This window comes from Mus caroli, unplaced genomic scaffold, assembly GCF_978045245.1.
Source record: "Mus caroli unplaced genomic scaffold, Mus_caroli_1 scaffold_4, whole genome shotgun sequence".
NCBI lineage: Eukaryota > Metazoa > Chordata > Mammalia > Rodentia > Muridae > Mus > Mus caroli.
This window is the reverse complement of record NW_028227259.1, coordinates 129861788-129876708: the sequence shown is the minus strand read 5'-3', so window position 1 is coordinate 129876708 and position 14921 is coordinate 129861788. Positions and strand designations below refer to the sequence as shown.

At 47.0% G+C, this 14921-nt stretch overlaps 1 protein-coding gene across 1 annotated transcript in view; it reads right to left on the bottom strand.

Annotated features, from left to right (window-relative positions):
• Window positions 1-14921, bottom strand: part of Tmem132b (transmembrane protein 132B) — a 268775-nt gene that overhangs the window by 94024 nt on the left and 159830 nt on the right. The window contains exon 4 of the mRNA XM_029476908.2: window positions 9828-10014. Coding sequence (XP_029332768.1) covers window positions 9828-10014 — 187 coding nt within the window. The remainder of the gene's footprint in view (window positions 1-9827; window positions 10015-14921) is intronic.

Sequence of the window (14921 nt, the reverse complement as noted above, 5' to 3'; positions counted from 1 at the left end):
TCCAACTCTTTTTGCCTTCAGGAACCATACACCAGCAAACACTTTCTCAGGAAGGCACAGGGGACTCCACCAAACATCATGATGGGCTCTTGCCATTGTTTCCAGTAGGCAACAGTTACCCTCCCCAAAGCAATCCTCTTGGATCGTTGCGTATTTAATGTATGCCAGGGCGGGTAACACCTCAGTGTACTTGTGGGGCCTCTATGGCAAGAGGGGACACTTCCATCCAAATCTCGTTGGTGCCATGCCCTGGGACAAGGCTCTGCTGTGTCTGTGCTGGATGGGTGGCACCCACTCTGCCGTGTGCATGCGGAATGCAGAATTTATTAGCATGTGCCTTCTGTTTGTAGCCACTTTTAAAGGGCATTCACCGAACACACACAGTCCCTGACGACTAAAAACTGCTCATTTCAGCTTTGAGATTCTTGGGTCAATCAAGTGAGAGAGTGTGGGTGTGTCCGGGGCTGTTACTGTGTGCAACCGCAACCGCGTGCAGAGTCCCTCTGCTCTGTTCAATGTAGGAGAACCTAGAAGACAGACCTGCCTGCAGCTCATTTTAGGCACCAGCCGCCAGCAGTGGGCGTGGTCTCCTGCAGTGTCTCAGGCAGGCTTGGTTTAAGGAAAGAAACATACAGAATAGCTAATAAGACTTAGGATGGCATGGTTCCAGAAAGGTGAGTCAAAATGGACAATGTGAACTGCTGTTGTCTTGGTAGGCAGAGGGCAGCCCATACCATTATATGGTAAACAGAATGCATCCCATACCACTGTGTGGCTGATTTGCATATGCCATGGGAGCCTGTAAAACTTGGTGCCCAGAACCTCATTCCCTGCAGTCAGTGATGGCATATCTGGGCTGTAGTAAAACTAAGCCCCAAGTTCAGAGCATGGGTGTTACAACCCTTGTCTCCTGCAGGTTGTTAAGTGAGTCTAATGAAGTGATGGTCCAAAGCCACTGAAGTTAAAAGAATAAATTTTTTTTCCTCCTTCAAAGATGCCTATGCCTTCATCTCAGGACATGCAGAAAGGATCATTGATGATGTGACTAAGTCAGGTTGCAGAGGTAAGGAATTGACCTCCTATCATTCAGGTGAAAAGGGTCTATACCTAAGGGAACGCTGACAATGTGTGAGCCAGAAAGCACACCCTGGGTGAGGCTCTCTGCCTCCCCCAACTCCCCCCACCACCCCCACCAAAAAAAAAAAACCTCCCAGAAAGCACTCAGCCCTGCCACAAGACCTGGATCTTATTGTGTAAGGACCATTTCTGACTTCCAGAGCCTCAAAGTCAGTTCGTATTGTGAAAGCCACTCTACTGGAGGTCATTGGTTACAGCAGCAAGAGGAAACTGATAAAAAAAAAAAAAAAAGAAGCCCCCTGAGAAGCCTCCTGAGCTGAGAGCCAATGTCAGCCAACCTATCCCGCCTTCTTCTTATGGCCTCTCAGTCCCTAGCACTCTCCAGCTTCCCTCTGCATTGCAGCTGACTACTTAAATTGTCCTACTTAAATTCTGCCTGAAGACATGTACTGTTCCCTCTGTCTGGAACGTTCTTCCTCCACAGGTTGCTATGGCTGCCTCTTTCTTTTTCATCTAGTTCTCAGAGCAAGTGCTAAGTCCTTAGGAGGACTCCTTCCCCGTCCCTCCAGCACTGTTCAGCCTGTCCCCAGTCTCTGTCTTGCTCATCCAAGTCTCCCGGACATTCCTCACTTCTGAAATGAAGGGCTATCTGAATCTGTAAACTGTCAGGCTGAGGAGCCAGGACCCTGCCTGCCTTATTCATCACCATCCTCTGGGACAGTGCTTGGCACTGCCAGCACCCAAACGCCACTGGAAAGAAAGAGGCATTTGTGCCCAGGCCGTGTTGGAAGCGTTCAGCCAGCGTGACTGAAAGGGGGGCTGATTATCTCCTCGCAGCCTGTGCTCAGCCCGGGGTTCCAGTTGCCTAGAAACTCACTGAGTATGTTCATTTTTTTTTTTCATTTCAACCTTTTTGAAAGATAATGTGTTTTTTATCTACATGTGCAGAGTTGGGGCTTTTTAGTTTTAAGGGCTGGAGTTGAATGGTGGGTTGCTGTCTTGAACTCCAAGCCACCCACAGGAACAAATCTCCATACTCAGAGCTCAGTAGCTGGACAGAAAACCCAAAAGGGGAACAGTATGGAGGGGAAGGGGGAAGCGTTTGCATTCAGGAAGGTTTAAAAGAAAGGGCAAGAAGAGAAATGGGCACATTTGTTAGCATCTCTGACCCATGAAGGAGGCAGAAAGCACTAATTACTACAGAAGGTGGTGTTAGCATCCAGGGCTGTGACCATCTCTGTGTGTGACCCCTGGGGGAGACTTCTATAGCTTGGGACCAACTGTGCTGATCTTCTAGTTGTGAAGACATTAGACAGAATGGTCTCCAAGACCTACTGAATCCAAATCAAAATTCCCACCTGCTCCTGTTTCTCTCTATTTATCAGAAAGCAATCAATTCAGTGCACAGCATATGCTGTACAAGTGTTTGCTACATGGACGTGAGCGAGTGAATGGATGAATCAATCAACTGACTGAGGGATATTGATGGATGGACCAATGGATGGATGGGCAGATGGATACATGAGTAGGCTGATGGAAAGATCAATAGATGGGTTGGCCTATAGATGGATGGGCAATGGATAATAGGTGGATGGATGGATCAATGGGCAGATTCATAAAGGAAATCAGATGAATCAATGGAGGGATGGATGATGGTTCAATGGAAGGAGAGCTGTATCAATTGGTGGATTTATGGAGAGATAAATGGAGGATGATAGATCAGTGGATGAATGAACAGATGGATAGATGGGTGGGGGTAGGTCAGTGGACAGATGGAAGGATATGGGGGTGGATGGATCTACAGATGAAATGATGACTGCATCTTTGGAGGAAGGAGGGGATCAATGGAGATATAGACGGTCCAATGTAGGGATGAGTATATCATTCAACTGATGGATAGATAGACGGGTGGGTGAATGGATGAATACGTGAATAGATGTATTAGTGGATGGATAAATAGGAGTGAGTGAATGGATGGATAGATGGATGGATGGACAGATGGATGGATGAATGGACAGATAGGTGGATGGATAAATAGATGGAAAATGAATGAGTAAATTGTCACAGCCACTGCCCTTAGTAAAATCACTTCTTTGGACCACTGCACCAGCTCCACACTGGCTTCCCCACCTGTGGTCTCTTCTCAGTCCTCTCACTGACACCCCCCCCAGGGTGTATATTTACCTAACATGAAGCCAAGACTTAAACACGACCAACAGGCAACCACAGTATCTAAACCAATTCAGGATCACAGACCCCTGCAGCAGTTCTCTTGAGTAAACCTAGATTAAAGCCCCAGATAACACACCTTCTTAGAAGGTTCTGGGAGGGTTGAACACAAGGGCCCGTGGGTGGCAGATGCCACTGGCTGCTTACCCTGTCTCAGACAAAGCTGGAACTACTGTCCCACATCCCTGTACTGAGAGATGGATATGAAGCCTGGTCCTTGGAGCAACAGGAGGGGACCTCTGTTCCTCTGTGCCTATGTGTGAATGGTGAGAACTAGGTTGAGGGACAAGATATGGGGCCATGAAAGAGGCCCCCATGGAACCCCTCCTTTGCAGGCTATGGCCAATTTAAAGTGGGGCATATATATAGTCCCTAAGTCAAGGTGGCTGGGGCTGGGACATCCCTAATCTATTCTCGACAGCTGGTGACACCAAGTTCTCTACTTCTGCTCCACCATCCCAAAATACCTACAGTTCCTCCTGAGGGACAGTAGTTTCATGCTTCACACCACTGTGCCAGGGACAGAAAGTCAGAACATCCACAACTGGTACCCAGAAGTTAATAAGAAGCAGTACCTCCTCTCGAGTCCTCAGCAGACTTCCCCTGGGAGTTTATTAGCCAGAACACCATAAGATAGTCACTATAATAATCATCAGCAAATAGATGACACCCATTGATGGATTGGGTTAATCCATATATCACCCTGGGCTGGGGGTGGGGGAAGGGTCAGCGCTGCTTAGCTAATGGGCATATGGATGTAACCAGGCAAAGACTATGCTGGGATCCTGTTAGCAAAGAAGTTGGGAGGCAGGCAATGGGAAGACTGACCTACAATGTCCCAGTGTTCTAGATGGAAACACTAGAACACGGCAGACATTACTGCCACTCCTACTCCACCTATGGCAGACATGGCTAAATGATCACAGAACTCTCAGTGAGCCTCTGAATACGTCACTGAGCAGTGATCCAAACAGGCACAAACCAAAGAGAGTTATCAGGAGGGTTGGAATTGGGAAAGGACCTGTTAATCTTCTTGGTGACAAGAGCAATCCTGCTATATAAATTGATATTTAGTAGCTTTTGATAATTCTGCTTTAACATGACATAATACAAGCCTCAGCATACTACAGGTGTCTTGGTCCATGTGTGCTGCTGTAGCAAAATACCTGAGGCTAGACACCTTATAAAGAGCAGAAATTCCATTCTACTTTTTGTTTTGTTTTGTTTTGCTTTGCCTTGTTTTGTTTTTTTGAGACAGGGTTTCTCTGTATAGCCCTGGCTGTCCTGGAACTCACTCTGTAGACCAGGCTGGGCCTCAAACTCAGAAATTTGCCTCCTCTGCCTCCCAAGTGCTGGAATTAAAGGTGTGTGCCACCATGCCCGGCTTCATTCTACTTCTTGAAGGTGAGATCAGGTTACTAGTGGGCTCCGTATCTGGTCTATTTCTTAGATGGTGCCTTGTGGCTGTGTCCTCTAGAGAAATGTTCACATGACAGAAAGGCTGAAAGGCAAAGGGACAGAAGAGACTTATCCCAGGCCATTTTATGAGGTAATAACCTTCCAGAAGGGAGAAGAACACAAAACCTAACAAAACTCATAAAACTTTCTGGTTGATAAATTTGTCGTGATCCAATAAACTAGACAAATAAATGATGATGCTAGACCAGAGTTCTGACATCATAACATAACAGATGAACCCAACATGGCTGCCTCCTTCATCACCCTGCCTTACCTTCCCTGTGCTTAAATGACAGCTGTGCCACCTCATCTGCAGCCCTGGACTTACACACACACACACATACATATATATATATATATATATATATATATATATATATATATATATATACACACACACACAGGTACACACATATACACAAATATATACACATACATACATACACACAGATATATACACATATACATACACACACAGATACACACATATACACAGATATATACACATAAACATACACAGATACACACATGCACACAGATATATACATATATACATAGACACACACACACACGCTCCCGATATGTTCCCTAAACACCTTCTTGCTCCTCAGCCTTGAAGGACTTCCTGACTTCCTAGCCAATGTCAATCACCTTTAAGAACCATATAGACTGCGCCCCCAAGTCTTCCTCGACTTTCCTTGACAGCAGATGAATCTTGGTGCACACTGAATTCCCACCCATCCAATGGCTGTGCCTGGCTCCCTATGCGTTGCATACTCCAGGAAGGTCCAGGAGGCTCATGAGACTTGAGAAGCAAGCAAACGCCACACATCTGGGAAAGCTGGAAGAAAAAGATTCAGGAGGAGCCCTCCCCAAGATTTAGAAGCAGTCAGCACTTGCAAGAGGAACAGACTCTGGCCTGCTGAGCTGCCTGGGCAGACTCTCAGAACTATCCAGCTGGCTGCGAGTCCTGCAGAGAGCTCCAGGGTTGCAACTTCCTCCAGTTGTCACCGGGTTGTTTTTTTTTTTTCAGTGACATGGCTGATTTTGAATTATTCCTGTTCTGATAAGTAACCTCTCACCCACACCCCTGTTATTAACCCCAATAAATTTATTGGTTCCTCTGATGGTTTGAATGAGAATGGTTCCCCTAGGCTCATATGTTTGAATGCTTGGTCCCCAGTGAGTGGAACGGTTTGGGAAGGACTAGTGGGGCGGGGGTATGATGTTGGAGAATGTATGTCATCGGGGAGTAGGCTTTGAGGTTTCAAAAGCTCATGGTGGGGCCCCTGTCTCCTCTTCTCTTCCCTTCTCCTTCCCCCCTCCTCCTCCTCTCTTCTTCCTCCTCTTCTTCTTCTTCTTCTTCTTCCTCTTCTTCTTCTTCTTCTTCCTCTTCTTCTTCTTCTTCTTCTTCTTCTTCCTCCTCCTCCTCCTCCTCCTCCCCCTCCTACTCCCCCTCCTCCTCTTCCTCCTCTCTCTCTCTATCTCTCCTTCTCCCTCCCTCCCTCCCTCCTTCCCCCACCCCCCTGCCTGCAGATCAGAATGTAATGCTCTTGGCTACATCTCCAGCACCACAACTGCCTGTCTGCTGTCATGCTTTCCACCAGAATGATAACGGGCTAATTTTCTGAAACTATGAGGAAGTCCACAACTAAACGTTTTCTTTTATAAGAGTTCCCTCCGTGTCTTCACAGCAAAGAACAGTAAGGCAGAAGTTTGTATCAGGAGTTGGGTATTGCTGTGTTGGGCCTGACCATGCTGTTTGTTGGAGAAATGTGTAAGACTTTGGGAGTTTGGACTAGAAACATGGTTGAATGTTTTAGTCAGGGCCTAATGGGCCATCCTAGTAGGGCATGGAAAACAGTGGTGCTGAAGACAATGTGGATGACGCAGATCCAATCCAAGAGGTTTCAGGGGGGAAAGGATATTAGTAAGCGGCATAGAAACTGTTCCCCACATTAGACTTTGGTGTAATTGTGGCTTTTGTCTATTGTGGGTCCCCCACCTTGAGTAAGGAACCATGTGTGCTGAGTCTCCCCAGAAAAAGCCCACACACAACACTCCATTTGCCTTTGATAACAGTCTCTTCATTCATCACTATAATAAAGTAATTGGAAATAGGGTGGGCTGAAAGGAGAGGGATTCATTTCAGCTTGTGGCTTGAAGGGATACAATCCATCAAGGCAGAGAAGGTAGGCAAGCATGGACAGACTGTGTGCTGGCAAAAGAGCAAACCTTAATACTCACATCTCAGCACAGAGGGACAGGAAGCAGGGCAGTGATAGAAACCTCAAGGCTCTCCTTTCCAAGAAACCTACTTCTTCCAGCTAGGTGCTACCTTCCAGAAGAGCAGTCAGTGCTCTTAACCGCTGAGCCATCTCTCCAGTACCCCCCCCCTTTTTTTTCCTTTAGGTACCACCTCTTAAAGGCTCCATAGCCTCCTGAAACAGCATCACCAGCTGGGAACCAAATGGTCACACACTTTGAGCCTGTTGTGAAATTTCACATCCAAACCTCCAGAAGTACCACCTCCTAACCTGAAATGCAACTTCTGTTTATTCTCGCATGTGTCAGTTCTCCCTGTAGATGATAATTAGCATGCTGACAATGATGTAAACAACAGTATTATTAATATGAATGAGTGTAGACTCTTCCCCTAGAACACCTCACCAAATCCTTAGGAAACTCTACTGAGTAAACTCAGCCACCCCACCTCGCCCCCCCACCTGGAGTCATCCTGGTCCCCACAAAGGGAACCAAGACATGGCAAATTCAGCCATTCCACTTTTCAGCCAATAAATAGCAAGCAAAGTCAAAAGCAAGGAAGTATCCCAGAGTGGAACTCAGCCACATGGAGAGATGTGACTAGTCATAGCGGAGAAGGATGCATGGGATATAAACTGGCTCCTCTAGGGGATTCAGGAGACTCAAAATGTTAAAAAAGGAGGCACTTGAGACAGATGAGGTGGAGAAATAATCTCCATATGGCTTGCATGACATGTGCTCACACAGGAGGCATGCTGCCCCACCATGCAGTGGCCATGAGAGAAAGGCTATGGAAAGAACCACACTCTGACCAGCCATGCGCTGACCTGCAGTCCCTGTCTTCTTCCATTTGTGTTTATCAAGCTCCTTCTCCCCCAGTTCTAGTCTATCCCTATCCATCATGAGAGAGGACATGGAACTACTGGCCAAAGAGGGTAGGGTCACACCAATAAAGACATCCTTGGGAAGTAAGCTCCGATGCAGAAGATGAGGTTTCCCCCAAAGCCTTTTAACAACCACATTTTCAGGATTCATCTCCAACTGCCACTCATTACAGGGTGCTAAAATTACACTCAAGCCAGAGATGCATTCCCGCCTACTAGCAACAACCTCATCACAGCACCCAAGTAGCCGCGGGTGATTCATCCTAAGTGGGCTCGTATTCCCACAATCCTTTATTTGCTAAAACAGGCATGGGCCTGGATTTGGCCGAGGTCTGTACTTAGCCAACCCTGGTGTCCTGACCTGGTCCCACCTTCCTGACAGAATATCACACGTCACTCCACAGCACCCTTGGGCACTGGCACCTGCCTTTGTAGGCAGTGAGGTACACTCCTTCAGCCTCCAGTACCATACCATCCCAGCCCAGGTTTCAGAGCTTGTAGGGAGTTGGGTGTTATCAATTATACATGGAGTAAATCACAAGGGCCCTGAGACAAAACCCGCCATGCCCAGCTTCATGCACATTGAGCTGGAGAATGGGTTCCCAGAAAAAGATGCTGGAAAACCCTCCTTCCCCGCTGGACCTCAGGTTGCCCCTTAAGTGATATCCTGCCAAGCTGTGACTGCCACAGAGCCAACTGTAGGTCACTATGATAAAACTGATCTTCAAAGCCAAGTTGACTGGCAGCTGAGACGGAAGCACTGGGGTCATGTGTTCAACAGCCAGCCACAAGTGGCCCGGAATATTTGAATGTGGATTCCCCCACATTTGGGTCCAGTATAGAAAAGTCCAAAAATATTTAGTGTTTCCAATGCGCACCCACTCTCACCATGCTTTGGAGGTTCTGAAATTCTACCCATAATCCTGTTTTCAACTCTGGCTCCTGAGCCTAATGTGAACAGAGCCCCAGACAAGCTCAGAGGGGGAAATGTCATCCCTGCCATGCCAACGGGGCAGACATGTGGGCAGTTTAATGGACTCTGGGACTCTGTCCAGCTTCAGCCAGTCATTTCCCAACAAGGCCCTTTCAGTCCATCTGCATTCTAAACTTTGCCAATCCTCGGGGCCACCTGGGGACTCTCAGAACAGGCCAACTGACAAGGGTCTAGTTCTTGGGCATCTAGAGCCTCTGTCTCTAGCACACAGACCTTACACACTTCAGTGAAGCCATCTTCCCCAAGTGTAGCACTTGGACCTGATATGAACGCAGATGGAGACGATAAAAGACAAGAGGTCCCCAGGAGCCACTTGGCAACACCACAAATGAAAAGAGTCTCATACAGTAAACCCTAAATGGCTTCCCAGGAGCCCTTATGGAAAGCAGGTAAATAAAACATCGCTTAAGTACATTTCCCTTGTTCAAACAGTACACACCAAGTGTGCGAGGAATGATGGGCTTACAGATACTTCATGCTTCTTTGAGTGATATGAGCATTCAAAAAAGAAGCTGAAGCCTGGCTCAGAGGTTAAAGCACTTGCCACGCAAGTGTGTGGACTGAAGTTCTGATCCCCAGAACCCCATGCAAATACCTGGTGGGTAAGGTGGCCCACATGTTATACTAGCCCAAGAAAGCAGAGACAGGATCCCCAGAGCAGGTGGGCTCAAGAGACTGGACATTATTGGCAAGTTCTGCATTTGACTGAAAGACTCTAGCTCGTTGTATACAATGAAAGAAGAGCGATAAAAGATGTTTCCTGATATAAATCTTAGAGCCTCTACAAAGACTCACACTCGGGGGCACCCGCACATCCCTAAAGATAAAGAGGAAAGAAAACAAAACAAAACAAAACAAAACAAGAAAATACTCAAAAGAAGTTCCTTCATGGCTCATCTTCATGAGCCCTGGTTGCTTACCATAGTGAGAGGGACGATGCCCACAAAGGTAGTCTGGCTGATGAAGATCTCAGAGACGAAGAGCTCACTCATGGAGTCTTCCACAGGATATTCTACCTGCCAGGTGATTTGCTGGGCCCCAGCAAGGCTGCTGCTGTTATCGACTCCAAAGTCCACTTGCAGAATCTCATAGAAGGAGCCATTTGCCCTGGAAAACAGACATACCATAGGGTTTAAAGTAAAAGCACATGACTCTGCAGAAAGCAACGGACACAGTCATCTTATGCAGTCCTCTTGGTTAATGAGGAGTTAGAGAGGGTGGAGACTCACTCGCGGCTACTCATGGGTTGCAGCACCTCAGAGTGGGTGCGCAACCCTTCCCTAAAGAAGAGATGCTCTTTATTGAGTTTCCGGGTTTTTTTTCTATTGCTGTAGCAAAAAGCAAATTGAGGTTGGGACTGGGGGTAACTCAGCAGACTGCTTGCAATCTGTCACAGAAGGAAATTAGTGCAGAAACTTGGAGGCAGGAACTGAAGCAGAGGGCCATAAAGGAATGCTACTTCCTGACTTATTTGGTCCAGGAATGACACTGCACACAGTGGTCTAGACCCTCCCACATCAACAATTAATCAAGAAAATGCCCCGGCCATTCTGATGGGGGCATTTTCTCAATAGGGGTTTCATCTACTTAGATGACCCTGCCTTGTGCCAAGTTCACACACACACACACACACACACACACACACACACACTACAAGTACAAGAGCCCAGGTATGCTGCATCTCTGGGCATGTCCCACATAGCTCTCTGCCCTGCACACCCACCCATAGAATCCTCAGGCCACACCCACAGAACCCTCAGGCCACACCCACAGAACCCTCAGGCCACACCCACAGAACCCTCAGGCCACACCCACAGAACCCTCAAGCCACACTCAAGAAAGCCAAGAATTCTCTGACTCAGGTTCCCCTCCCCTCCAGCAAGCAGACACAGATCATGCTCTGTCTATACAGCTTCTCTGTAACTCATGAGTCCCTAGCTCAGACTCTTCAGGATTTACAGAATGATGATGATTTTGCGGGCTTATGGGATCAACATGAGATCAATGGTTCAAAAGGATGACACATGTTCCATGGATTATCACAGAAACTGTGGCTGACAGGGGGATTATGCTAGACTTTCCATCGACCCCAAATTAGATTAAATATAAATACAGAAATACCACCTATCTACCTTAATTCATAACACAAACACACATGTACATTCCCACTCACATCCTTACCCATCTATACACACACACATACATACATACATGCTCCTGCACATGAGGGCTCTTGGAAAACGAAGGCTACTGCCTAGCTACTGCACTGGAAATCATTCACCAAGCACAGAGAAGAATAAAAAGTCATCAGCACAGGTCTGTGATTGGATCTCATCCTGTGAGCCTCTTGCCAACTTCCCTGCATCTATCTTGACTGGGACCGCAGGAGGATGACAGCAGGGAAGCTAATTCCCCAACTCCCCACAACCTGAGTCCCCCAGGCCAGTTTGCACCATTTCTGATGATGAGTCTGTTTGAACTAAAAGGGGTTCAGGACCTCTTTCCTGCCTCATGGAGCCTGGTGAGCTCGGCATCTGGTGTCTCAGTGTTTAGTCTGTGAAGAAAACATTGGGGGAAAAGGAACCTGCAACCTGCTGCTTCACCAAGAGAAATCTTACCATGGACAGCACCCCTACACCAATGACTTCCATAAAACAAGGCAAAAGGAACACTCAACTCTAGGCTGTCCTCCTGTCTCAAGAGGTTACAAAGATGGCATCCAACACTTGGATGTGGAATGCCATTCATCAATGTGTCTCCTGTAAGGGACAATCTATCCTGGAAGATGGAACCTTTCTCTCAGAACCAAGGAGTTCTTTTTCAGCATTGAATAATGAATGGTGTCTACCTTTGAGGAACCAGAAAAGGTACAATGAAGAAGACTTCATGTGCCATCCTTGCTAAAGCTGTGTGTGGGCTCTGAGGTGAGCAAGGAGAAAAGCCAGTTCTGTCAGGTGAGACATGACAGTCGCCCTCTAAACCATGTACTGTCCACCATGTGAGCTGATCCAGATGCAGAGGCTGCCCCCAAGCAATGGATGGAAAGGTAGTCGCAGCGGGGTCACAGCTGTGAGGGGTTTAATTGTTTATTTTGTTTGTTTTGTTTTGGGTTTTTTGTTTTGTTTTGTTTTTAAGCATTTTCCCTCAGAAAAAAATCTTCTACTTCAGGCAGCTGGGTACTTTCTAATAAGTTCATTTATATGGAAATTGGCTCATAACTATTAATTTTACCTGTTCCTGAGCCACTCTTGATAAGCTTTGAAAAATTCAGGAAATTGCTCATTGGATTTCGATTTAATAATGGTGGCTGCTACTGAGGAACTAGCATCCCACTGCCAGCTATGAGGTGGGCATAAGGCGGCTAACAAGTAGCCATGAAGTGCCCATTCTTGGCCTGTGAGAGAGTGCATAGACATGTTCGGGTGTATGCATGTGGGGTGGGAGGTGGGGATATGGGTGTGGGTGAGTTTGCATAGGTGCATGTATGTGGGGGAGGGTGTGAGTGGGTATGTGCAAGAGTGTGGATGCTTGTGGCAGGGGCTGGAATGAGCAGAAGTCTGTGTATCGAGCAGGTTCTGGCATATAGCACCTCAGGCTGGAGCACAGGTCTCCTTGCAGAAGGACTTTCTTCCTGAAGCCCCATCTCTAAGAGAAGCATCGCCCTGTAGTACAGGCTAGCCCCATCCCTAAGTCCCTGAGGCCTCCCAAGATAGGGTTGAGGTACACAATATGGCTGCAGCTCAAACATGTATGAGAAAAGGAGTCACAGGGAGAACCAACCCATCGGCTGATTCCCAAGGACCACATTCAGATATGAGTCCCTGTATCACTTGCAATGATGACCATGCTGATGTATGGCAGAGGAAAAAAGGAGAGAGAGGGGAAATAAAAATGGGAGGTGGGGTTGTGTGACATCCTGTCATTTACATAGGCTTTTTTTTTTCTCCCCACCAACTTCTAAATAGTTCTGAACCAGCAAGCAGAGATGGTGGCAAAGTCCCCCAAATGAGAGTTTCTAGAAACAAGATGCCACAGATTGTGGCCTTAGGTTTACTTTATCTTGGGATCTTTTTCCTGGACATTAATATAAATAAAAGTGGGTGAGAATCAAACTGGGTACTCCAAGATGGGATCTGCTGGTGACCCATAGCAAACACAGTGTGGGGCTGGATGGGCAGCTGCTACACACACACACACACATACACACACACAAACATACACACAAACATACACACACACATACATATATACACACACAGGTGCACACACACACACACAGGTACACACACACACATACACACACACACACACACACACACACACATACATATATACACACACAGGTGCACACACACACACACAGGTACACACACACACATACACACACACACACACACACACACACACACATGCATGCCCACTGAGGACAAAGGACTGTACCTGCTGCTGCTCTGACAACAGTCAAATCGGAAATCTCAGCCACACTCCTTGTCTCATTTCTCCCTGTGATAGAAAACACGCTGGGAAAATGAGGGAGAGATGGTTTAACCTGCTCATGATGGCCAGTTCCAGTCTGTCATTGTGCAGAGGTCAGTGTAGGAAACTCTAAGTGGCTTGTAGCATCACATCCCCAGTGGAAAGCGGAGAGAAATGAGACAGGGGGCCCTGGGGAAAGCCAGAGGGACGGTAAGGGATAGGTGTGATCAAGATGTATTGCACACATGCGTGAAACTTCCAGAAAAATCATTTTGTTCAATTTTTTAAAAGTCCAGAGATGGCAATGTACTACAGTCACTTCAACTTTTTAATAGAGACCATGAATTACAATAGAAAATACTGGAGGTGGGTCTGGGAGGCAAGGCCTCATGAGGAGTTGACATTTGAGCCAAGACCTAAAATATAGCTGGGAGCCAAGCCTACCCTCTGCAAACATTTGTTGAATAAATGAGTGACTCTATTTTAAGCTCCCCCCTCCCCCTGCCGAAAAAATAAATCATGGAAAAATGTGTCCTGAGCATCTACAGGAACACAAGTTGCTATATAAAAAGGAGCAGCCATTGTTCAGTGCCATCTGCATGGTGAGGTCTCATCACAGCCCAGCTTCATCTCCACAGCTCTCCTGCCCTTCTCCAAATCTGGCTGCTCCGTGGTTTTTGTTTCTGATATACTATTATTTATTGATAGTGGTGATTGTCATAGACAGATATATACTCAGAGGCACATAAGTATCATGAAAGCAAGGGGGGTATTTTTGTTGTTGGTTTGGTTTGGTTTTGCCTGTTTTTCCTGCTAATGTGTCCCCAGAACACTGCCAAGACACTGAGTGCTCATTAAGTGTGTATCAGACAAACCAATGAGTCCGTGAATAGCCAGCAAGTTTGGAGGGCTCAGAGGAACACACACTAAGTGAGTCCCAAGGGACTAGGTCGCAGCCACTGGGAACAAACAGCTCCACCATGAGCTCACAATGGAGGGATGGTTTGCTGAGCAAGGCTGACCCAGGATGTGCAATACAGAATGGGCCTGAACTGCCATTCAAAGGGCCATATGTGGCATGCATCTGGTGTTTGATGTGCCCACAGCAGGTAAATCCACGCAGGCAAGACACGGGGGAGCGGTTGCCAAGCTTCAGGCCAGGTGGAGGATGGGAATTGACTGCTAATGGGTAGCTTCCCTTAGTCTGATAAAAACACCTCCAAATTGTAAATGGTGATGATTCCAGAACTTTACAAATAGGCTAGAAACCAATGAACTGCGCACTTTAAGATGCTCATGCCTGTGATTCCAGCACTTGGAAGGCTGGGACAAGAAGACTGCTAAGAGGTTAAGATCAGCCTAGGCTACAGAGTGAGCTCCAAGGCAGCTAGGGCAGCAGAGTGAGACCTTGGAGGATGAGAGAGACAGAGAGAGGGGAGGGAGAGAGAACCAGAGACAGACAGACAGACAGACAGACAGACAGACAGACAGACAGATACAGAGACAGAGACAAACAAGATGGAGGGAGTGCGAGAGAC